Source organism: Homalodisca vitripennis, unplaced genomic scaffold (genome assembly GCF_021130785.1).
Source record: "Homalodisca vitripennis isolate AUS2020 unplaced genomic scaffold, UT_GWSS_2.1 ScUCBcl_7242;HRSCAF=14842, whole genome shotgun sequence".
Taxonomy (NCBI): domain Eukaryota; kingdom Metazoa; phylum Arthropoda; class Insecta; order Hemiptera; family Cicadellidae; genus Homalodisca; species Homalodisca vitripennis.
This window is the reverse complement of record NW_025783376.1, coordinates 935-28,377: the sequence shown is the minus strand read 5'-3', so window position 1 is coordinate 28,377 and position 27,443 is coordinate 935. Positions and strand designations below refer to the sequence as shown.

The 27,443-nt window shown below is 34.6% G+C and overlaps 1 protein-coding gene across 1 annotated transcript; it reads right to left on the bottom strand.

Annotated features, from left to right (window-relative positions):
- LOC124374098 (tudor and KH domain-containing protein homolog) lies at nucleotides 1-27,443 on the bottom strand (the record flags this gene model as incomplete). Its single annotated transcript, XM_046832394.1, is given in 6 exon segments — nucleotides 1-185; nucleotides 3,795-3,900; nucleotides 12,548-12,678; nucleotides 14,230-14,398; nucleotides 22,313-22,424; nucleotides 27,204-27,443. Coding segments are annotated over 5 exon segments (675 nt in total), but the record flags the coding sequence as incomplete, so codon positions are not given.

The window sequence follows — 27,443 nt, the reverse complement described above, 5'->3', positions numbered from 1 at the left end:
ACTGTTTGTTAGTGAAGAATTCACACTTGACTTAGGCTTGTTCCTGGGAGATCTACTGGACTGACAGAGTTCCATCTTTCTCCTCACTTCTACATCTTCATCCACTTTTTCTTGTATCAGAGAGCGAGCAACAGCAATCATCTCAGAGGTGCCCTTGATCACAACTCTTACCTCATTTGCTTCTCCTGAAAGTGTGATTTCAATTAGTGGGAAGTTTTATTTATTTTTCAATACATATTTTAGATATTGGATAAAGGAACATGAGGTATATGTGGGGTATAGGGATAGTGAACTATTTAGTCAGTTACAAACCTGAATAATGCTATTTTTACATATCGACAAATCTGGATGACAATGTTGAATAAGGCAAAAAATATGGACGCTTTGAACACATTTAAGGCAAACAAACAAACTTGGATGCTCTGAACATAGAATACTATTGTTTCTGTATACTACAAAACTGAACAAAATATTACCAATACAACTTAACAATATCTAGATACTTTTATTTTTTACCACACGCATCATTATACAATGGGAGGATCATTTAAAAAAATTAATAAACCCTTGCCAAATATAATAATGTCAAGATTCAAGATGTCTTTATTAGTCATTAAGCAACATAACAAGTTACAATAGACTTCGTCAAACTATTGGGCAGTAATACTTAACAAATAATAATTTATGAACTAGAGACTTATTTTAAAACTAACAGAAACATTGTATAAGACATAAGAACTTACAAAACTACCATCTGGTATAAATAGAGAGTGGTTGTAGGAAATTATTTAAGAAATAATGAAAGCATTTTATGATAAAAAATCTAAAACACAAATTGAACAAGAAACACAAAGAACATAATACAAAAGGGGAGTCGGAACGCCCATATTCCCCATGTTAACAAAGGTACATTTTTCTCAGAAAGTACTTAGGCTACAGTCATAATTTTTTCAACATTTGTTTATTACCTTATTTTGTGTAATCAGATCCAACTTGGATAATTTTCAAAAAGTTTTTCCTAGTAAAAAAAATTTTTTTCCAAATCAATTTAAAAAATCACTTAAGCGTTTGGTAAAATTTTTATAGCAGCAAAACTAAGATTGCAAATTGCATGAAATTGGGTCTGATTGTTGGCAATAGCCTATAGATTATGTGGGAAAAATTTCAGTACTGTATCTTGAATACTTCCTGAGAAAAATGTACCTTTATGAGAAAAAGGCTAACTTTCCGGAAATCGCATTTATTGTGAAAACAAGACAAAATGAGGCTCTAGGCCTACCTTAGAAAAGTCCTGGGCCATACTGGGGTCCATCTGCTTCATCATCCTTTTCATTTTGAACCATTCTTCTTTTTCTTCTTTCTTGTCTGGCTTCTTTCGTTATTCCTTCCGCAGCTTTCTCACTTTTCCTCTGTCGCAATTCATCAATTCCGCGCAAAGCACTCACTGACCTATCACATAAACTTAGTCCAAGCTTCTGGAAAACTTCAAGTTTGCCACTATTTCCATCATTGAATGAAATGACAGCATCATATACACCAAGTTTCAACGTATCCAGCCTTACGAAGACCCGTTTTGGAATTTTGGCCCATAACACATTGTTGAAGCTCTCGTTTGGATTCTGCGTATGTCCGTGTAAACATTTTTTTAACAACTCAGAATTTGTTAGTGCCCTGTAGATGTATTTTATTTCTAACATTATCTCTTGAGGTAGGCTATCTTTGTGGTCATAAACTGTACCTTGAGCCTTAGCCTTCTCATAACCACACCACGAGTCTGCGCCTTTCGGACACAAACCGTGTTGAGGATTTTCATTAGTGGAGAGTTTATGAAAGTAGGTGGCCCAAATATTTTTCTTCATTTCTTCTACATTCTTTACACATCTTCTTTTTGCAAGGGCATAATATGTTTGTAATATGTCTATTTGGGCGTCTGTTAGTCTTTTCTTTCCCCTAAGCACCTTACCGTCACCTAATTTTTTCCCTTTTGTCTTTCTCTTCAACTCTCGCAGCCTTGATCCCATCCTCTTCTGTATATGGCCTATACATTCAAACTTTTCTATTGTGACATCTTCCCCACATGGCTTAGCCTCATTCACTATTTGACATCCCTTACTGTCACCGTCCCCGAGATATTTAGTGTACCGTACATTTTGAGCAACGGAGTTCCGACCAAAAACAGCTTACATACCTCTAGTTTTTATTTAATTTTGAAACTTAGGAATAAGATACAAGTGTGAGAGTTATATTTTTTTAAAGGGAATAAACTAACAAATCAAATAAAAAAATAAAAAAAAATTGTATAATTTTTTTTTTGCATTCCGACTCCCCTTAAAACTGAATGAAAAATGTAACAATATAAATCATTAAAATATGTAAATCAGGTGGTTAAAACTTAAAATATAAAAGTATAAAACAACAGTTAAAATTTGACTAGATAAAATTAAAAACTTAAGGAACTAATATCACAGGCCAAATATTCATTCACAGGGTAAAATGCCTTTTCTTTAAGCCATTTGCTTATAACTCTTTTAAACCCTTTCAGGGCCAGGACCAAATATGAGATGTTGCAAATTTTTTTCACATATCATATCCGCTTGTGACTAGTCAAAAGTGCCAGGCTAAAATTGGCGATTTTGCAGTCTCTTAGATTAAAAATTTATAACTTTTCATAAAAATTAGAGAATGACCTAAAAGTTGCACCAAATTACTCGTATAGATATATACTATCAACAAAAACATATATATATATGTAGTTTTTAAGTAATTTAAAATTAAAAAAAAATGTTTTAATAGATTACATAAAAAAATTTTTATTGTGACTGGCTTTATAGAAGGCCGCCAGTGATATGTCAATGTGCTGTGACTTTTTTAGGATATATTTAGTCAAACATGACTCCTGATTCTAGGAATCAAGTCTGTGACATTCTGAAATTCTAGACGTTCCACTAAGAGGAAGGTGAACTAGAGTAAAATCAACATTCACATTGAATTAACCCTTTCCACCATAGCTACGTTATGTGTAGAAAACTCAGCCGCTCCACCTTTCTCTTGGATCGTGTCTAAAACATCGTAGTGCACTCAGTTATGTACCTGATGAGACAATGAGAACAACTCTTCACCTACATTACACTATATTTTGTAGTCTAGGTGTCTTTGATGTCGAAACGATATTAAGAGTTCATTTTGAGCTTTTTTGTCACCGACGTTTTTGGACCTCTTCAGATGAACATCACTACAGATTTCAGGACTCAACTTTAAGACGTCAAATTACAGATACTGCAATAAGAGGAAGATGACGTGGAACTAAATTCAACATTCACACAGTCGATAAAGCCGTAACCCCCTACATGACATATTATAAGTTGAAATCCTGGGATGTCACAAAAATTAGTGTTAAGTAAAAATATGTTTACATATTGAGAATACAATAGTTTAGAACTGAAGCTTTCTTTAAGAGAATAAAAAAAATCTAAAATAACTTTGATAAGCACCAGTGGTCTCATGCCTTTTACTTTGCATGGATTTATTGAAACATCTTGTAAACAAATAGGATCATTATAGAATTAAATAGTGAAATGTAAAGATACATACAGTACGGACCATAAGAGAGTGCAGTTGTGGGAGGAGCTTATTTGATACGTGACCTTGGAACAGTTAAGTAATTAACTATGTTAATTTGAGATTTGTACAGTACATTATAACAACTGTCTGTGTCTGCAGCAATGTGCTGTGCCAGGTGGCATGTTGTGCCCACTGCACTCTTTCGTAGCCCCTATTGTAGTGATTATATTTACCTCTTTTATTAGAAGATACACTATCCACGTTGATTTTAGTATTTGAAGCTCTTGAAATTGATCTAATATTTTCTCCATTTCTTCCAATAATACGTCCTACTGCTTTCTGAAACAAACATTTTAAAATTACAATAGATAATATGGCTTTTAATAACATTAAAAGTTAATAATTGATTTACAGCATGTAGTTGACATAGGCTACTTTTGAAAACTATATGTTTCTTAACACTTTAAATGCCAAGTCGGTCAGAGTTGACCGACGCCTATGATGTTTGTACAGATAACTGTCGGCCATACCTGACCGACAGCGTTGCTACGCAACAGACAACCATTATGCCCGTCCTGTATAATGCACTACACTCTAGCGGAAATTATCAAAACTACGTGACCTAGAATGACATTGGCTATTTACAGAACACTGTTTCAGTTCAGATACGCTACAATAAAGTGCTGTTATATGGCTCGAAAGATAGAGTATTTCTTTAGCATCTCGTCGGCCAAAGATGACCGACAGATGTTTTTGTAATTTTGGTGTAACATAATTTTTGTTATTTTATTGTAAAAATAGTAGTGATTATAGCAAATACTATTACCCTGTGTTGCATTATAAAATTTAAAGGAAATCAGCAATTTGTATGGTGCTTTTCTTGTTTTTTAAGATTTAAAGATGTTGTTTGTAAAATAATATACGTATTATGCTGTAATAAAATATACGTTTTATTATTACCACACAAAAGTGTTAATTAATTATTAATCTGTAACCGAGAAGGTTACTTACATGAATATCATAATGTACAGTATTATTTAGAATTATACTGTCAGGAATAAAATATTCATACATAATTCAGAAACATTACTACAAGCTTTCTTATAGCTTCTTGTAAAGTTGGCTTCCTTATACCTAAATTACAAATATAATTAACACTTTGTGACATAAGGTTTTTGTTAACTTACCACAAATGAATGATCTAATTTTAATGTCATTTCTGTATTACATAGTAAATTTTTCATTTGTGAATGTCCTTGAAACATGTTTCACATAAAAATGGTTTGTCAGGACACACGCTACAAAATGTAGTGACTTTTGTCATATTTCTTGCTACACTGCGGGCCTCTCTGTTCGGACAGTTTTTGATAACACATTTTGCAAAACTTTCCTAACTCTGTGTTTTTTTGCACCTTCTCCAACCATAGCAGATGATGTTAGATAGTGATGCCCAGTCCTTGATACTTCAGGAATGCGTGGCGTTTCCTGCAAAACACATTAAGGAGCAAGCTAGCTGTTCTTTGAATTTTGTAATCGAAATTAAGTGCTTCTTTTTAGCATTGGGGAGGTTTTTTTGTTTTCAAAAATGTATTGTATGCCAACCAGCTGTTAACCACAGAAGTACCAAGAACGAGTTCTTCACCTACTTTGTGGTACCATCTCATAGTCTTTCTCACAGCGGTGCTGTATGAAGACATCTGATCAGAAAGATCTATGCCTACTTTAGCCTTATTGTAGGCTGTGACAACAAGTGGCTTTTAGTACAGACGGCTTGTCTGGGTTTTTGGATGGAATTTCTACATATTCCGGTTTGTGCACAGTTGACAACATTAAAACTTCTCGTTTATCCTGCCACTTAGTTATAAGGACCCTTCATCATTTTCTAAACAAATCATTTCTCCTTTCTGGATTTTTTCTTTTGTCAAGTCTTTTGGAATGCCCTTTCGGTTTCGTCTTAAGGTTCCACAAAGATGAGTTTGTCTCGATAACAAAGAGTTTGCTAGTTGAACAGAGGTATAAATAATTGTCAACATATAGGTTGTGGCCACTGTTCAAATGGTTTGCCATGAGCTCCATTACTACAGAGGTAGCTACTGAGTTGTCTGTTGCAGCAACGGTACCTTTCCCCATATAAACTTTTATATACCATAAGTATAGCCAGTTTTGTCACAAAGTTTAAATATTTTAATACCGTACTTATGAGCTTTGCCAGGTATGTACTGGCGGAAAAGTAACCTACCACGGAATGGTATCATTGTCTCATCGATGACAAGGTCTTGTTCGGCTTCTTTTAGGTTAAAAAACATACCATTTATAATAGAAAGCAAGGGTTTTATTTTTTGCCGATACGCCCATCTCTTTGCAGATTGTTGTTATCATTGAAGTGCCAAAAGCGTAAAATTAATTGGAATCTATTTCGGCTCATTACTTTGAGGCACCTGAGAAGCTGTATAAAGCATTTGTGGACCAATAATCACATTATTCGGGGAAGTGTTACTAGGCCCATGTACAAAAAGTAGGCCTATAAACTTTTTCATTTCTTCTGGATTGGTTGTCTCGCCAATCTTTAAGCCTACTCTTACGGCTCAATCGTAATTTAGAAATTACATCGTGAGCATTCCGATTTGTTTCTGTGACCATCAGATCAATGACATCGGCATTAAGACACTGTTCAAAGAAGTCGATCGGTTTTGAATCATTAGTGGTAATAAATTTGAATGTAGGCCTAGAGTTAAACTCAAAGATCTGCTGTTTACCTTCAAAACTATGCCAATTGTCACCTTCGTCAGGAGTTACTGTTAACTGTCGTTATGGTATTATCAACATCGGCGTCTGTGTCTTCGTTTGCAACCATAAACTCATTTTCAGCAGCTTCGTCCGAGCCATCACTTGGTTGAAAAGTCAGGGTCTGAATCCGTGTCGTCAACCACACTATAGTCCATGTCCTCAACACTTTTTCATCTTCACTTAATCCCACAAATAAATTCACCTTGAGATGAGGGAAGGTCAATTATTCTGTCAATTTCCGATTGTCGCAAAGGATCGCCCATTTTACGAACGCACTTCCACTTTCTAGGCTAAAGCTTCAAAACAATAGCAGGTTGATGAGGAAAAGGCGCGAAAGTACAGTGAAGGTGTCGTCCGAGAGTGATGTAATACACAGCTGACTACAGCTGCAGTACAATCCAGTGAGCTATTCTGCACTACCAAACCACAAAAACGTAATATCCCACACCTAATATTGTGTCGGTCATGTACGACCGACGGCATATTTTATAGTGTACTATGTAACTGTAAATGATCGTGTCGGCCAGGAATGACCGACGATGTAAAAAACGTTATATACAAAAAAATTATCAAATCACAATGGTAAGTGACCAACTAACAGAAAAAAACATGAATAGTTCCTAGTTTTAGCCACGGATAATTTTGGCACTCTAACGCTAAAACAGAATATTTAGGCTTGGCATCTAACGTGTTAATCAACATTTTACCACAACACTCAAGATATATTGTTCAATACTAGTTTTTATGGTGACAGTTGTTTACACTATCAGAAAACTGCTAGTTGGCGCTGCAATCTTGTGGATAATTATCAAACAATATGAATGCCCCATGAGCTTTGATTTGTTATGGTATAATACATTTTATTTTTTAATCAATATTCATTATTTGTATATATTGTTACTTATTTTTCTTAAAGACTAGATGTTGATAACAGAATTTATTATTTCCTTTCCATTCCCACAACGTTTTGCTGTGATGATTGCTATGTTGTACCTGGTAAGAGGTACAGGGAGGGAGGCAGAATATTAACTGTTGTATGACCTGACCAAGCACTATAGGAATGCACATGGGAGCAGTTATAGGTTTGAATGTTGACTGTGTGGGACCCAGCTCCCGACTGCTAAGGACAATAAGCATCTCATTGACATTCATGTCCCAGGACTTTATTGAGTGAGAGCAGCTCTCATTTGCTGCTCATGCCTTCGCCCATGAGCCTGACTGGTGGTCCTTGTGTTGGAGCGGAGTATGGTTGCTGATATCCGGCAAGCTTATTTTGTCGAGTCGACTCTTATTGGACCTGCTTCCCTTGTTTGAGAAGTAGTGCTCTTAGTCAGCCTCATGAAGAGGCCACTATGGACCTTGTGCCGATTCCTCCTGTCATTGTGCTGCTACCTGAGGTGAGGTTGGAGGGTTGGATGGTGATCTTCCGACTGCAGCATTTGTTCCTGTGCACCACCAGATCAATGGTCTGGTGAAGTTAGTGGAAGATATTGGTGAGCTCATAGCAGAATTTTGGAGTGGTGGACCTAGCATTGGAACAATCCCAGATGTTTCCAACATTGTAGAGTTCTCTTGATCCTGTTACTTCCATTCCTATGACCCACAAAGCCCAGAGGGCTCGACAAGGAGCTGCATACATGGCCTGGAAATTAAAGTTATTGGAACAATGGAGTGTGACAAGAACTGCTGGTGATAAAGTTGTGCGAGATTCCATTCTGTTGGGAGTAGTTCGTCCTGCAGCGGCAGGGGCGGTTGATTCATGGGAGGGGAAGTGACAGGGAGATTCAGCTGAGTTCTAAGCACGACACTAAAGGTGAGATGTTACGCAGAGCTGAGTGTCTTGATGGGGATAATCTTCTCCCAAGTCTGTATACTCCTTTTGAGAGCCCTAATCTGGCTCTGGTTCTTTGGCTATACAGCAATGCAGATGTGGTGGCATTTGATGCCACTGAGAAAGCTGTTAAGGGGTGGACTAAGACACTCATTTCTAAGAAGAAGCACCAAATTGCTCTGGATGACAGCATGGGACCTGCTCTTGGTTATGGTCGGGGTGGGGCCACAAATAACTGAGAGGTCAAGTTGTGTTGGAGCCAACAAGGGTGCGTACGTTTAATGACCTTACTGATCGTTTTCCATTGGCTTCTGGGATGAAGAACAATCAGTCCTATTGTTTTTAACCTTGCCATGGAACCAGTAATAAGGGTGGCACCCAGTTTGGCTCCTTGGTGTGGTTACAGACTCTGTGATTTGGATGTGCCTATTACAGTGTATTGTGATGACAATTCTTTAATTGCATCCGATGAGGTGAATATGAAACAGCTATTGGCAATGACATGTCAGCCTCGGCTAGATTGAAGTTTAACGCAAGAAAGTGTCCTAAACTTAACTTTGACTGCACGGTCAGACAAAGAATCCTGTCAACTGAGTATAAAATCAGTGGTGTGCCTGAGAGAGGGTGAGAAGTACTGTAATCTTGGTGTGCTTATGGAGTTCAAGATTAACAAGACACCTGAGCAGGACTCTGCATAAATGATTATTGACATCTGTAAGCTTGACAGATGTCTCTTAGTGCCGTGGCAGAACTTCGCCCAGAGGATATTTATTCTCATCAGGCTTAATTTTCTCCTGAGGGGTGATAAGGTGGCTAAGAGTTCCCTCATTTAGATTAATAAGGAGGTCAAGTTAAAAAATAGTTAAAAAATGGTGGTTGGTAGACATTCCCTCAGTAGTATAGCCAGCTGCTGCAAGAGTTTTCAAGTGCATATGGCTGGTGCTACAGTGTCAGACCTGCTTATAACCTCAGGATGCAGGAAGGCTCTTCTTTACGACCCCGCTTACCACTTAGATGTAATTTAGATACACTCACTACTAACTACGATCTGAGGAAAGTTGAGTGATGTGGTTTGCTAAATTAGAGTTTCCAATAATTTTATGAAGGCAGAAAATTTACTCGATTTGTTGATTGGTGGTTTGATTTTTGAGGTCGTCTGGGCACAGAGCCCCCAGAATGGATCTCATATTTTAAATTTGTATGCATAACAGTGATGGGTTTAGGGGTGGCTACTATGCTGTATTGAACTGTTAAGTCCATTCTGTCTGAAGAACAGGGGTGCAGTGAGTTCCTCAAGTAGGATCGTCCCTGGGGTGGAGGATCCATTTCGGATGAGCCTTATGTTGGTGAATGAGTGCGAAAGGGATATGGCCATTCTATAAGAGAATTATTACAGGGCCTTTGGAGCTGCTAATAATGGGGTATAAGCAGTTGACTACGGATCTCTGCTATCAGGGATTGATTTGAAGTAATGGTTGATGGATATGAGGTCAGTGAGCTGGCAAACAAGAGGGTGCTAAAGCGCCTTGGTAATTCAGATCGATGCCATCAGATAGTCCTGGGATAATTATATAACGTGTCCAGCGTCCACCTACAATGGTAGTGGCTTCTTGCTTATGAATCAGTGCGTAATTTTGTTGAGCTTACCAGCTACTGGTTAAAATTTAAATAGTTCTATTTTGTTAACTTTTTATTTGATTGATGTTTCTATGTTTACTAGGATTTATTTTCATGAATTGTTTCAAATTTTATGTTATTCAATTGTAAAGGTATTGTATTTGTATGTTACTACATTTTAACAGTTGGATTCTGTTTAAAATTTATATTTGACTTGTACATTAAGTATAGTTATGAATCGTTTAATGGCCAGCTTACCTGGGAAGGATGGGTCTTGCATGGAACACGAATTTAGATAATCTATTCTATTTTCTCAGTGCATGTTGCTAACAATGTAAAATGTAAATCCCCTTAACCCATTGCGGATCAACGACGTGAGGGTGACGCGGAGCGAGGCGTGGACCAAAAGCACAATGACGTGACCCTCACGCGGATGACGTGGTACGGATGACTCATTTGTTTTGAACGCTTATCGCTGTTATAAGTCTCGGAGATTATTTATAGTCCGTTTTCCTGGACTGGCTTCCTATCTTATCTCTGGTACCTGTCCACAAATACTCCCCTCGTTATCGGTCAATAACGTTTTTATTTGCGACAAATTGTTTGTCTGAGTCGTACAGTCGTGGCGTTCGATTTTCCTTTGCCTCGTGTGCGTGTACGTAAATAAAATGGGTGATAATTTACGATCATCTGAATTAGATAGACTATTATTAGAAAGTGGAAGTGATGAAAGTGATATCGATAGTGTTATTGAGGATGGAGACGGTTCTATCACGCGTATTTGTCCACGTTTTCATAATTACGCGGATACTAATGTTGACAGTGACGAGCGGGCTATCACACTAAAATCCACTACTAAGACAAAAGACAGTCTCAATACAGTGTAAATATTTTGTAAATATTAGATTAGTTGTTTCTTGAAGTGACAGTATTATTACAACATTTTTTTATTATGTAAAACATTTGATCCGTCCTACATCAAGCAGCTACAACACGCAAAAAAACGTAAGTAAAAATGTTACGTACCTGTATTTTTACATTTGTTCTAGTATAATATACTTGTCTAATATGATCTGTATAATGTTTATATAACATAAATAACAACATAAACAAACAAAACATGTATAATTATATACGCTGGCCTAATTAGCGAGCGCGCTAAGCAGGCAGGTAGGCGTGCAAACACTGCGGGTGCTGCGTTGTAATACGGATTAATTCGTACTCTAAGGCCCCCGCGCGCGCCGTTTTTCACGATCCGCAATGGGTTAATATAAGCAATAGGTAAGTTTCTCTACTGTTTCTTTTTGCCTAGAGGAAAAGAGATAAGCCTCCACACATAGGCATCAAATGACCTTTGCCTCTCCCTTACTTAAAGTTTAGGCCCTCAAAATCTGAGAGCTCCTATTCTCCGATATCCTTACGGCTGAGAAGATACGCCCCTAGGAATTGTTTCCTAATTTTACACATGATAGGACAGTTTAGCTACATATGTTGTGCTGATTCTTCTGCTTCTCAGCAAAGTCTGCATTCATCAGTCTGGCTTTGACCCACCTTCATCAGATGTTTCCTAAGAGGGCCATGTCCTGTCAACATCTCTAATACCCGTCGTATATCCTCCTTCATTCAAGGAGAGCTGACTACTTTTGCATAAGAGGAGATAAACATTTTAGATTGTTTAAGTCCAGAGGCCTTTCTCCAGGTGTATCTAATCAGAGGGATCTAATCCTCTTTTCCCAATCTTTTAAAAGAGCTATGCTATGGGAGAAAACTACTCCACAGACTGGCTCTGGCCCTACCAGAAGGGTTTCTGTAAATATTTTAACGAGGGTATATGCTTTATCATATCAATGCCCTCTTCGTGGCCTGGCACCCAACCGAGTACTTTGCTCCTCTTTGTCAGTTCCCCTAGTACATCTTACTTTTTCATACTGTTTTTGAATTAAAAGAGCAGGACGTCAAGTGCCTTTAATGCTGCCTAACCATCTGAAAGTATTAAGTATTCTACTCCTTATGGCATCATTTGTATGAGCTTTCAGGCACATTATTCTATTGCCATGACTTCCATTTGGAAGACTGTGGCTGTTTTCCCAGTGGTACTGCAAAATTTGCTCCTGGCCCATACATACAAAAATCCTGCCCTTGAGTCTAGGTGTGATCCATCTGTGTAATACTTCAGGATGCCTTTAGTAGGGTAGGCCTCATTATTACTCCATTTATATCTTCATTAGGGACAAGATATGATTTGTCAAAGGAGTATTTATTAACTATAATCTCTGATATGTAGGTTATAATTTCAGCCTCAGAGAATTCTTGCATTATTACCATGTATCCTTCGGAGAAAGTAGGATTAACCCCCTTTTTACTCAGAAGCTTTATTGCACTTAATCCAGCTGTCTTCTTCACCTCCTGTCCCAGAGGTGTATATCCCAGAACCGCTTCAAAAGCCAAAGTTGACAGGAGCTCTTGGCCTGGTGGTACTAACACAAGCTAACCGTAAAAGCCTCTTGGCAGCTGTTTTTAGTTCTACTATCGGACACCACACTAGAGCAGTATATGTGACCATTGGTTTTATTATGGCTTCATATATCCAATATAAAAACTACTGTACTGTCAGTTAATAAATTGTATAAATAGGTAACTTAAACAAAGCACGTAGCAAATTAATATCACCATGAGTGGAAAGTAAAATGGTCTAGTCTTAATTATTACACAGTCCTCTGGCATTGAGTGTATGTCACATATTTTACTCACCTCTGGAACCCAAGTTTCATACACTATAATGAGGGGTTGCGTTGTAATTATTTCATGTAACATGCTTTCAGCCATCTGAGCAGATTCTGCCGTGCCTCTGATATAGCATGTTCGGTACTCTTCATTGTCATCTAGGAGAGAGAAAACAATAAACCAATGTTAGTGTTACTCGCACAAAAATAGTCTGATGATATATGTTCCAGCTATGACTTGGCTGCAACATATTGTCTGGGAAAGACAGATCAGTATTTTCCCTTACATGTAAAACTGGCAACAGTGCTGGGTGCGTGGTTTAGATGGGAGATTGAGATAGATGACCAACCAACAACTGATTAATTTTGTATGGGATGCTCTAAACACATGTCTGTACAAGTATAGAATATCATTTGTAGACAATTACTAGGTTTTACTAATTTGAAAAAAAAAAAAAAATCAAAAAATTCATTACTTACATGAATTACACAAACTACTTTCTGTAAACGAGTTTGGATTTAGTAAGAGCAAATCGCCAATGAAGGTATTAGTAAGTGTCACTGTTGTGACTGTAGAGACTACAGCTTAAGAAAAACAATTTTAAGCCTTTATCTTTAACTTTAATTTAAACTATTTCTGCATTGATCATAGCATTCTAGACTGAAAGCTATAAAACGTTTTTGAAATACCACTTTCATGGCATAACTCAATTCAATTAATCAACTCATAACTAAGAACAGATTCAAGTGCTTCAATTTCAAACCATTGTTCAAGTTTAACAAATTTAAATTATATTTTTTTCAAAATTCAACAGTTAACTTGAATATATTTTAACTTTTTAAATAGGCTCATCAATACACCATGAGAATGATGTGCAGTACTCTGATAACACGAACTATCTTTTCTACAGAATAATCAAATAAATTACGTTTTTATTTCCAAGCTTGCCTATAATTTCCTTACATTAATAAACCTAGAAGTGGCAGGTGAATGTTTCTCACATGACCAATCCCTTATGCATGCTTGTTTTTAAATTCTTAAAAATATAAAACCTTTCCAAAATGAGAGTTATATCATTAATTTTTGTTTTAAGTTTCAGATTGTTTGGTGTAAAAACGAAATTACTGTAAAGTATTTTTTACATCATCCGTTTTACAAATTTTAAAATAATTACAAGAAATAAAATACATGGGATCTTGAGAATGAAATAGCTGTACAGACTTGTAAACATTTAAATTTATGGAAATATTGACACTACCCAGTTTTATATCCTACAAACCATAATATTTTCTTACTTTAATTATTACCTCATTAAAACATCAACAAGACAGTAAAGATTATGTGACTGGACAAAGCAATAACTGTGAAAGAACAAAAAAATCAAAGAAATGAAAAGACCAAAAGATACTTGTATTCTTTGAAATGGGTGTATGCAAATTTATAGACAGGGAAGTGAAATTAGTATGAAGTTTGCTGGAGATGGTCTCCTATTGAGCAAAACTAATACTTTGCCCAGAATATTTTATTTTCCAATAAAATAAGCACCATAATGTGGAATTACTTTTTATTTTTGTTTGTTAACATGATATATTATGACTATTTTCAATTTAATAAAACCTAAAGTCAAAAAAAAAAAATAAATAAAAAAAAAATACTAAGGTTTGTCCCCCTATTAAATTTGTATTAATTGTTTAACCAAAATTACATACCTTCCTCTTTAAAATTAATTCTCGTTTCTGTTTTCTGCTGGATATCCTTGATGTTGCTTCCTCCTCTCCCGATAACAACACCAACTACTGAGTTAGGAATTTTCATTTCAATGAGTTTCACCCTTGAAGTTTTCACATCTTGAAGAGTCTCATGTAAATCGTCTTCTTCCTAAAAAATTAAGTAGACATTGAAATGTAGACAATATCCTGCTTTATATACTACAACTATAGTACGGTTCATACACTTGGAACAGTACGCTAACATAGGATAAATGCATAGTTTGATACAATAATACGTTCATCAAGTAACATGATCACACACACATATATATATAATATGTATATATACATATTATTGTTTATATTAAAAATATGTACTTAATCTGTTTCTGTACAAATTGAACATAAAATTATTCTTACTATATAATAAAAATCAAAAACTTATTCTGACACTGCAGGAACAGAGGTCGATTTCTTGTGGCTGTGGATGATCTATTTGCTCAACACTAATGGAATGTCCAATAGCTAATTTGTGTTATTAATTCATACAAGTTGTGTGATTATCGACTGAATAACAACAGATTACTGTTGCATAAAAACAGATACTTTGAAGTGTTTTTATTATTTGTTAACCTCTCATCTAGGCTGTTTGTAAAAATGCGTTTTTACTTTATTTCTTTACAATAATGTCTCCAAATCGAGTAATAACTTTACTGTAAACATTTCTACAAAGTTGTTACTTTATAAATTTCTTTAACACTCTTTCTAGCCTACAACAAATCATAGTAATTGCTTTTCAAATGTATCCATACAACTTTTATTGCTTTAATAATGTCTATCTTAACATTAATTTAAAAATGAATCAAAATTTATTTTTAAGCTGTCTGGCCTATTGCTTCAGTTCTTTTTTTGGGTTTGTTTGACAACAGAATAGTTTGGAAGGACTTTCATTACATCCATATAAGAATACCTACCACTTTGTTTTGGCTGAAAAGACATACAGTTGTGCAACTACTCAAAAAGATTTTGTTTTCAGGAATACCTATCATGTTACTATTTACCACTAAGTTCAAGTCGTAGGCAATATATTGCAAATACTTCTTTTTGTTTTTCTTGGATTCTTCTTCAACCCAGTATTCACACATATGTGCCATGGTTGCTCTGCCATCATACTCTTGATATTTACATTTTGGCAAAAATAAATCTTTTGTCACTATATTTTTGACAATAATTAATTTCTTCCAGTTCCTGTGCAGACTGTTGCCAGATACTTAGGAGCCTGCCATTAACCGCTGATGCCACACGTATGTCTCAAGAATGTTTTGTAGTGTAACATATATACAAAAATAGATTTTACTGATTTTATTTATATTCAGATACTTATTAGATGCTTGCTAAGAATCAGTTTTCAAAATTTGAGGCCTTATGGCGAAAATCCATGAAAAACTGCCATGATTTTTTACAATTCTTATCATATTCAAATAACATCAAAATCACTATTAAGGTATACATTAATGACGAGTTTTTATGCATGTTTTCATACCAATAGCAAGAAATTATGGAAAACCACAATATCTCTCACATGAACAAGAATATTGAAGCTTGAATTATGGATTGAAAAAGTTTGTTTACAACGATGAATGTCATTGTGCTTCATCGTATCCATATTTGAATAATAATAATAATAATAATAATATTTATTTGCCATCCAAAAGAATCACAAAAGATCATTGACAATGTCATTTAGCTGCTAAGTAAGCTTAGTCATGAGTCCATCACATATTCAAACATGGTCAATCAGTATTTTATAATCAATCAAACACAATATTAAAAAGGATTTACAAATATTATATGTTAACTACAACCTAAAAATATTTACATAACTAAATACAATGTAAGATTACACCTTGTGAAAATCCAAATCATAAAATTCCCTGCATAAATCAACATAATGATTTTAATATAATAAAACCTCACCATTTAACTGATACTATCCAAATAATAAATACCAAACAGTACCCATCAAATACTCCGTCAACAACTGCCTCTCTCCGCATCAGCTAAGTATACATCCTTCAAGCAAAGACCAGCAAAACATGATTAACAAAAATGGTGATTTGTAACAGGCCTCGTGCAAAGTTCTAAAAGTCTATTGGATCAATGACAAAAAAGTCATCTAGTTTTATAAAGGGATGTTCTATATAGCCAGTTATAAAACTTGTTTTTAAATTGCAGGATTGGATATTTATCCATAAGTACCTTTAATTTATTGTAAATTTTTCATAGATATAATGGTATGGCTACTTTGGCATTTACTCAGTCTAGAAAACGCTATGAGGGCTCTATCCTTATACCTTGTATTATAGTTATGAATATCATAATTATATTTATAACTACTTTTATTTTTAATTTGCATATAGGGTTAAGTCCAAAAATATAGAGATTTAATTACTGTTTGTATTTTCATTTAATAAATAAGGGTTGACAATGTTCATATTCTTGTGAATTTGTTAAAGCCCTTAAGGGCTCTTTTTTGGAGTATTAATATTTCTCCTAATTCTGCTACAATTTCCCCAGAGTATGAGCCCATAAACGCATTATTGACAGAAAATATGCAAAATATGCTGTTCTGATTATACGATTCCGGGATTTTATTAGTGAGACTCCTCAAGAGATAAATGAATCTATTTAGTCTTGGATTAATCGAGTCAATGTGTTGGCTCCATGTTAAATGGTTATCAATAAACACTCCCAAAAAACTTGACTGCATTAAAGGTAATCAGGATTCTCAAGGATATTATTTTTTAAACTAAATATAAATTTTTTTGGGTTTTTTTTTATCTTGATTTAGAAGAAATCCATTGGCATTGAACCATGTGAGGTTGGCATCCATGAAGAGCGTTTATTCCAGTTAATTTCTTCCAAAGCATTAATGTCTGCAGTGGAATTTCACCAGAGTTGTGTCGTCAGCATATAATATAGTTCTGGCTTTTATAAAATCAGGGGAGGTCATTTATTGATATTAAAAAGAGGAGAGGTCCTAGGACTGATCCCTGAGGTACAACCGAAGTTGACTTTAGTTCTTGGGACCAAATACCATCAATTAGAACTTTTTTGACTTCTATTTTGTAAGTATGATTCAAAAAAACTTAAAGGGGGAGTTTTCAACACCATAAAACTTAAGTTTATTTAAGAGGTAGTCATGATTGACACAATCAAAGGCCTTGCTCAGGTCACAGAGTGTGGCCTGAGCATAGGCCTTGTTGTTTTCAAATGCCTGAAAAGGGCTTCTTGTAACCTAATTTATCTATTGCATCTACAGTTGACATCCCCCTTCTAAAACCGAATTGTGTTACATTAAGGTAGTTATTTTACTTCAAGATGCATACTAAGCTGGTCATATACTATTATTTCAACAATTTTGGATATTATTGGTAGAAATTTGATACAGGGCGGTAACTTTGTGGTGTACTTACTGGCCCTTTTTTGTATATTGGACATATCCGAGATATTTTGAGCTGGTAAGGAAATACACCTTCTTCCAATAATTTGTTTATGCAGAAATGCTAGAGGAACGGAAACTGTCTGAATTATCTTTTTTAAAACGCTGTTAGAAAGGTTATAGATGTCTTTACTGTTGGAGTTGTTAAAGTCTTTTTGCTGCTTTTTTATAATATCTTTTTGGGGGGGTTTTTTTTTTAATATAGTTCCAATTAAAGTTAGCTTTTACTTATTTGTTTCCTACTTAGAAGATCATCGAATGTCACGGGAGTCTTAACAAGTTTTTCTCTGAATTACCATAACAGATTCAATAAAAAAGTTATTAAAATATCATCTGGTGAGAGATTAGACTTGGAATGACTGGGAGTTGAATTGTTATTCTGTTTAATCAAATTCCAGGCAGCTTTTGCACTTGTTGCTACTATTTTCAATATACTGAGCAATTTCGATGCTAAATTTTTGCATTCTTAAGAGCTGCTTCGATATTGGTATTTAAGATTTTTCCCATTTGGTTTACCAAATCATCATTAGGACTAAGACTATTTTTAAAAGGCTGTTATAGAATAACAGTTTATTTTTCATCGAAAACCAGTTCACCTCCGTGTACCACTGATGTTTATTTTGATTTTTTGTATTTCTTTGTTTTTACTGTTTTTTATTTAAGGCTACTATTTTAAACTGTCTAAAAAGATTTCAAAAAACACTTTAAAGTTTGACAAGCATTTAAGTTATTACTGAGATATATAGCTCCCAATCGTATGTGGCTAAGTGTTCCTCGAGCAACTGGACACTTTTGTCCGTAAGAACAACTGTGGGGTTAAACCAGCATTAGTTGGTTTGCTCCAGGCCTGGAGTTATTCCTGGTTTTAATGGGCACACTATATTATCAAACCGTCATGGTCTGAAAAGGGACAGTTAAAAAGCTCACATTCTACTCTATTGTTTAAGTTAGCATTTATAGATATGTTATCTAAACAAATTTTTTACCCCTAGTGGGCAATTTTATTTACACAATAAAAATTGAATTGCCTTAAGATATTCTGAAATTGTTTAGCTGTAGGCTTATTAGTTGTGACCAATCAAAGGCCGAGTTTCAGGTCTCCTCCTATAATAACTGTATAGGAAGGCCAGGATAAATAAAAAGTTAAGAAATTTTTGTATATATTCTAGAAATTTGTATGATTTTCCTGATGTTGAATGGTATAATGATGCAATAATAACTTTTAAATCTTCATTAATTACTGCGGGACTCACTTCAAAATTTAGTTCTTTCACACAGTGCACTAGTGTCAAGTTTTTTGGTGTTAGTATCGTTACGGGCAAAAAAAATAAGTGTTACCGCCCCTTCTTTGTACCACTCGGGGCTGTATACCGCTGCGCAGTAAAAGCCTGTGGGAAAAGAAAATTCTGATTCGTTCTCATTTAGCCAGTGCTCTGAAATACAGATAAAACGTATTTTTATTATTATTTGGTAATAGACTTTCTAGGGCTAAGGATTTACCTTTCAAACCTTGTATATTCAAATACAAGACCTGAAAGTCTGAATTTAACTCCTACTTTAATTTGTGTTGGAAGTTTGTACCTGGAGAAACCATAACTCAGACCTGTGACATCACTGTTGGGCTTAACACTTGTAAAAAAACATCATACATGGAAACATGACATCTTGTTCCTATCAGGGAACCATTCACTTTACAATCACCCTCCGCAACTTCCAACACTAGACTGACCTTTTCTCACTTAAAAAGGCACCAATAGCTTGAGAACACTCAGAGACCAAAAAGCACTCGGATACCAAGGAACACTCAGGGACCAAAGCAGGGGGAGTGGAATTCATTGCTGGATCCTGAGGGCCTGGGCAGAGTTGATGTCAGGAATTGCTGATCGGCTCCTCAGCCTTGTTCTCTTCAGCGCGCTGAACTCTGCTTCTCGTTCCATTCGGTCAGCAATCAGTTGTCGTAACGTCTTCACGAACTCCTCATGTGACAATCCCACGCCACTGTTTACGTTTCACTTCTTGGTTATAGGATACTATATAGACTGTAGCTCCCTGTTGCCTTCTGAAACTCGCTTATTCTATCAACAAAGTGCTGTGGCTGGATCAAATCCCTAACGCAACCCATGGCAGAGCATATCAGCACTTTTAAGCCTCTAGTTTGAAAATCTATTTTTAGTTGTTGAAAAGCTGTATCATATTCTTCATTGGTCGGCTCTTGCCATAGTACATCTCTTTTGTCACCAAAACTATACACTGAAAGCCCTTCATTGACTTGCTGATATGCTAGATTTTGAAAAATGAGGTCAGACATCTGAGGGCGACCGAATTTCCTTTCAGAAACACAACAGCCACACCTGCAGACATTTGAAAATCACGGGGAAACTGTGTGTGCTAGACCTACAGTAGGATCATTATTATACCGTTCTATAACTTTACTCATCTCTTCTTCCACAACTATGATCCCGCCACCATTGCGATGTTGGATCATATTGGACGGAACTTTTGTTGCATCGGCTGGGTTTTTGGTGAGGTCCTTTGATTTGCATTAAATTTATTAACCATTTCAGCTATTTTCTGACTTTCCCTTTTTGTTAAAGTGAAGACCGTGAGATGTGTAGACTTGCCTTGGAAGAAGATGGAGTGGAAGCAGTTTAATGTTTGGATAACTCACTGCCCATTGTTTCAATTTTTGTGTTTACTGCTACTATTTCGAGGTCCAAATTCTGGCCGATCATACCGCATTGGTATTGGGTACCTAAGATTAGATTCATGTGTTCGAAAGTTTCCAGTACATTATTTATATCATTAGTAAGTCTCTCTGTGCCGGAGCCCTGCATATTATTGGTGCCCCGCAATAATCAGCAGGTGGTCCTTGTTTGTGAGGTTTTTTTGTATGTTGTTTAAGTTCTTCCGTGACTCCATCAAAATGTGCTCCCGGCCTAATGAAAGAGCAAACATCTACTGAGGTTTTCTGTTCAATGATATGGCCCAGCTGCTTACCACTGACTGTCTGCCAGAATAATAAGCTTAGAGCTGTAATTAAACTCTCTGTCTGTACGTACAGCTTTAGTTTGATGTTTAGGCTTGTTGTTATTTTTCTTGCTGAAATTTGTGTTTAAAAATTTATAGTTGGTAGTGATTAGTCCTCCTTGAGAGTTTTTTTTTTTTTTTTTTCATCATTTCTATCAGAGATAAGTTCATTGAGCCGGTTTTTTACATGGAATTTCAAATGTATTAAGTTTTCTGGAACTGTCTTTAGATGAATGTGAAAGTACTGTCCATTTAGGACAGTTTTTTAAAGGAGGGGTAGCAATTTAAGCATTTCTGGTGACTTGATTCCAATTTAGTTATCTTTTCTTCTAACATTTTTTTATCTGTTTTCAAGTGTCTCAATCACTCCCAGGAGATTTAGATTTTCCGTCTTAAATTTATTCAGTTGTTTGTTTTTAAAATCTGTGTGTGATAATCACTGTTAGTTTTGTTTTCCAACTTCATCAATGCCTCCTCTAAGGAAATGCATTTTTCTGTCATTGCATGCAGTTGAAAATCTGGATCAAGTTCTCTTGTGGTGTTTACAGCGGCATCTTTAAATGAAATTCTTATATTTGCTTTGATTATTAGTGACTACTTTGTTTGGTTGATTGCGGTTCACATGGTCAGTTTGTAGAGGAGTACTAGTTGCTTCGGGGAGGTAATCCCACAAGACTAAGGGTCTAGTGCAGTGGGAAGAATTATGGTGTGGTTAAAGTCCCATATTCCGTTAACCCAACTGCTACAGTAAAATGGTGAACTCTTGTCTGCAAACAGCCAGCATTACTGGCAGTACACATAATCAACATGAGCAGAATAGCTCTTATATTGGGATACTCATTCCAATTCAGTAAATTTGCCATTATACTTTTTTGTGAAGTGTGGGTTTTGCTGTTTGGCATGCTTAGGAAAAGGATCCTTACCTTTACATGATTAACAATAAACAGTTCAGAAAAAAATATGTCATTGATCTGAGAGGTACTTATTACTTAGGTTATAGACATGAATGCCTTTGTCAGAATCAGTCGTGTTTCTTTGGATTACTCCCTTTGAAGAATTTAAGAGAAAACAATCTTCAAATGGGGTTGTAATAGTTTAACAACTTTTGACCATAGCAGTGGGAATCATTTTATTATTATATAGCAGACCGTTTTTCAACATCGCACAAGATTTTTTTATTACATCATTAAATATATTAAGACAATACATAGCAAAATAATTACATTACATATCATCGCCCCAAATACAAAGTGGCATAACTGTCATAATTTTAAAATCACAATTCTTTCTCGGCCTTAACTTAAAACCACTGACTTGAAAAAGATTAATCATATGGTGTAGTGGCTTTATGAATAGAAATATACATCTAAACATATCCATTTTTATAACTGTTGTTCATAAAAAAGTTACAATAAGGCATAAATACTATATTTAGGTTATTCCCCTTAAGAGATATAATTTCTACATTGATGTAATATCGTGTTGGGACGACAATATAATGAATACATTATGGTTAATAGTAGTAAGTATGGTACATAATAAGAGCTAATTTACCTTTTTGTGTAAAAGATATAACACAGTTGCACATATTCCCAGTATCGGTAAACTTATAAATGCTGCAGTTTTTAACACACCCATTGTATAACCAGGCTCTTGCGTTTCAATTCTGAAAATAAGAAATAGTCAAACTTAATTTTAGAAACTTTAAGAGAATATAGATACATCCTTAAATCACATATGCTAAATTAGCAATTTTCCTTTACCTATAAAACAACAATCATATTGGACATATGATTTTGATCTTTATTGTATATATTTTACGAAGAAAAGTTAAAGTAAATAATGTCCTATTTTTTATAGACACTACTATTGAGAAATACATCTTTTAGAATAATGAATATCGTTAACGGTTTTGTTACAAACCCTTGATCAACGACTCAATTTTTATGCAGATTCGATAATTAAATTTTTAGTACAGTGATTTTAATTTTTTGAATAGTGAAAAATAAATACTACTGTTATTGGATACTTTAATATAAGGAACATAAAAGAAAAAGGGTGGAATCAAAATTTGGTGAATAGTGGAAAAAATCAAAATTTCAATGAAACATAAAAACAGCAACCCTGTTTGTGCGTAAATATTTAATTATTGCAAAATATAACGATGGCTATTGACTCTTATTGGTACAAAACAGGATATTTTAAAATAATTTATTTGTAGTGACTGGTTAAAACTACAAATTTATAGAAGTATCTTTTTACATTCTTAAGTTTGTTCACTGATTTTAAATGTACTAAATGGTACTAAATACACAAGAAAACAGCAGCTTCAACTATATTAATTTTATAGTGAGATTTATGCTAATACGGTTTCATTTCTCTAACAAAATTCCTTACCCTAATGGCACTGATGATTAAAATTAAGTTGTATAGGCTCAATAACTCAACTACAAATCACTATTTAACAAACAGGTCACTATTTGTGAACGATTTCACCATTCTAAACCTCAGTTTACAGTGTTCACTGGCAAACAGTTACAGTTCCGAGCACAAATAACTTCAAACTATTGCAACACAAGGGAAAGGTAGTTCTACTTCAAATAGTAGTATCATTATTTATATTAGCATTTTCTAAACCCACATACAATTTTGATAGAGGAAAAAAATAGAATAAAGTAATCACGTGCAAAAAATATTTAAATTTGTTTAAACTTATTTTAATTTGATACAATTTTCTCAACTACATATTTGTCAACATAAATTAACATCAAACAATTATTACTTTAAAAAATAAAAGCTTAATGGACTTTAAACTATCGAGAAAAAAATTGATTTATTTATATCATTTCCAGTTCTATGGAGCATCGTCAAGGATTATTATTTTAGCCAAAAGGTCAGGGCCAGTCAACATCACCAGTTATAATTTTTTTTAGGAAGACTGCATCTGCCTGTTGTCTCTTGAAGCCAAAGATCCAAGACTAAGAAAATTAACCAGCAGATCCATGCGGGCAATAGAGTAGTTGTATCCTGTATTATTAGTGAGACTTTTTTTCTGCATATTAAATACAAGTTTGAGTGGTGAGTGCACTTTAATGAATACTATTATTGTGTCATAATGGACAGAAGAGATGTTGTTTTCTTTTACTATGCAATGGAACTTAAAATTCTGGTAAAGGTTTACTTTAGCCACTACACAATATTTGATGTTTTTTTCAAGAGAAAGAAGTACACAGAGAGTTTAAATTCATATTACGAAGTAAGAGAAAACAACACAAACTACTTTTCTGTGCATTCTAACACAATAATAAATAATACATTTTAAAGTGCACTCACAACACTAACTTTTAGATGGAATATGCAGAAAAACATAGGTATATCAAAACATAACTCTGTAAATGACTTATGCAACCAAATCGAACAAATCAGGAAAAGCAATGTTGAGATGCCCAAAGAAGTTGTGCAACAACCAAGAGAACTGAAATAAGGAAAAACAATGAATAATCTTCACCATGGAGGTAAAAAACGATGAATAAACTTCACTATGGAGATAGAAACTGTAATGAAAGTTATGTAAAACAGAAAAAGTATGGAAAAACTCTTAAATTTACTTTAAATACAGTTAGCAGACCAATTCTTCCAGCTCAAATTCTCACGTGAAATTTGATAACCTTGATATCCACTTCCTGTAAATCTACCCCTCCTTAGTTTGTTATCCTCTCCCACCTCAAAACTCTGATTCCTCCTGGTCCCCTAGACTGATGGACTAATAAAGATATAACCTACAATTAAAACACTTTAATAACTTTTGTGCAATTTGCGACCACCTAAAAATTCTTTTTTGAAATGAAAGTAGGTACTTTGGTTATTATATGGAGGCCAAATTTGTGAAGTGTTTTTCCTTATCGGGCACCAAAATAAGCCTCATTATGTTACTAGTACTTTCCTTATTTTTTAATGAATAAAAAAATACCCGATGCATCATACTTCCTGTCACCAAATTGCCTCCAAATAGGCCTAGATACACAAATAACCTGTTACATTCAAATGATTAAATGCTGTTCTTTTAGTTTTTTGTTTTCATTGATTGTTATGTGCTTGATTTATTTATAATTTTATCATGAATAATTAGACTATCTTCGCCTCTGGGATTTACCTCGAACTGAAGAGGAAATTTTTGTATTGGCAGAATACATTTGGCGATAGGGAGTAGCAGTGTGGCAATGCATTCAACTCAATTCTCGCCAACATCAATTCCTTTTGGGAGGCAGAATACAAAAACCGTTTGTCGTAAAAATGTAAATTTCAAAATAGGTTAAATAAAGTCTGTTATTTTAATGCTGCAATTTATTTTGGTCCCCAATAAGGAAAAATCACTAAAAAAATAATGGCCTCCAGACAATTCCAAAGTACCTGAAAGTATACATTTTAAAAAGTAGCCGAGTTAATTATGGTTTTGTATCATTTTAGGTAACATGGCTAAAGCAAACATCATCCAAAATTCTTTGTGCACTTCCATTGTTAGCAATTGCCCTGCTAGGGAGAATAATACAGTTAGATGAGTTTCAATATTTTTAGCTCTCAAGATTAGTGATCAGCATTTTGGAGTTTTATATTTTTTCGATTGGTACTTTCCGAGGGATGTTTTTTCGTTCATCGCCATCAGAGTGGTCAGCACCAATATTCTGAAGTAAGTAGCCCGTGCTGATGGCCAGAGGCGTTACTTTCAGTGCATTTAATTACTTCAGACTAGTTTTTTACAAGTATTTTTTTAACATTTTTGAATTTTCAAAAAATTTGGGTAGTTATGAAAGTAATGAAGTTGTAGAACTAAAAAAAAATCATCTCTCGACATAGTAAAATATCCAATTATAGAGGGGCTGATCAGAAAATATAAATTAAAAAGTAGGTACTGCAAAAAAGTTTATGTAATTGTAAAAAAACATAATAAAACATGTAAAACCCTATATTAATATTATAAATGGACAGTAATAGAGAACATTTACCATTAAAAGGAAATAATCTCATTACGGTCAAAATGTAAACCCCTAACATGCCCGACAAAACACTCCGACACATACAATTCACTACGATTCGTCGAACTAATGGATGGTTGATCCATGAATTGACAAGCACTCACTCAATCCGAAGTACAGTACACAATATCTTTTGAAGCACTGGACCACGGCCACGGAGCGCTTAGATAACAGATACGCTATCAGTCCCGGCCACAGATAACATTGAAGTAAACAGATATCAAGGCATATAGCACACAAACGCAACATTAAAAACTATTTATGAATATACCCCCTAAAACCATATATATTTTTATTCAGGAGGGGGAGACTTTAGTAAGCGGCCTACATTCGTTAATCGATTGCTATTATGGAACAGTTCGATATATTATCCAACTTCAATGTATGTAAAAACCGCATACAATAAATTACTGTAACAAGAAGAATCTCGTAGACTACAATTTTTAAAATACACAAATTTTACAATAACATTAGAAAACAACAAAACCAACTATGGCCTAGACTTAAGATATCAAAGAAACCTTTACAAATTACAACTTGACCAGCGTTGATATCAATAAGTAACTGCTTTTGTGAAATGAAGGAAAGATTTCTGCCCATGTGTTACCAGGAGCCAAACCCATATGTTGAAGCTTCTTAAAAAATCTCGTCACTTGTTAGAAATATCTTACATATTTTTCAGGTATTCATTGCCATTTTCAAAGTTTCATAATATTAGTTACTTCTTGTTGTTTATTGTTTACATTAAAATTTCTAGGCCTATAACTAAGGAGTTGAAATCTGATAATTTAATTAAATTGTAAACATTGAATTATCATTCGGATAAAAAACAATTGAACCATTTTTTTCGATAATAGCGATGAATAGTGTAGGCTGCTTATTAAAGTCTATCTTTGAGGAGGATGAGCAGAATATGTTAATAACATCAAATTCGTGATTTGCCGGGTAGGCCTGTAACTTACATAAGATAGGCTACCATTTGTTTTCCGTTTTGTTTATAAACAACTTTTAACGCATTTTACTTTTGGAAAAAATAACATATATTGCGAAGTGGCTACAGTAATCATCCAAATAACTTAAGTTGATACTCTAATAGTAGAGAATTACCCTAAGCATATGTTCAATATGTCACAAGTTCCCTATATAGCCTACATTGTATCTAATCCAATATAGTTACCTGCTTAGTATACCTAGCAAATCTATTAAGTTAACTTGTTATTTATAACATTAACAATAAGATCCAATTAGAACATTAGCAATTTAAAATTACTTACCCCTATATGTCTTTAAAAGACTAGATTCTAATTTACATTTTGAAACAACATAGGTAGGGCCTAATCGTGTTACTCTATTAATAGATATGACTAGAGGCTTAAGGTTATGTTCGAATCAACCGGGCCATGAACACCTACCTTAAATTTTGTTACAGTTTTAACCATTAATCCTTAGCGGCTAACAATGTTACACTCCTTCGGCATTTGTATTGTATACCTATCTTTGCAAAACAATTTCATTTTTATAATAAGTTAACTAACAATTCGTATTCAATAATTTTCCACCCATACTCTTCCAAAGTCAAAACGAACGAACGAAATAAATGGATCAACACGTATAACCTTCAAAACAACTCGATGTAATGCATAGAGCAGCGG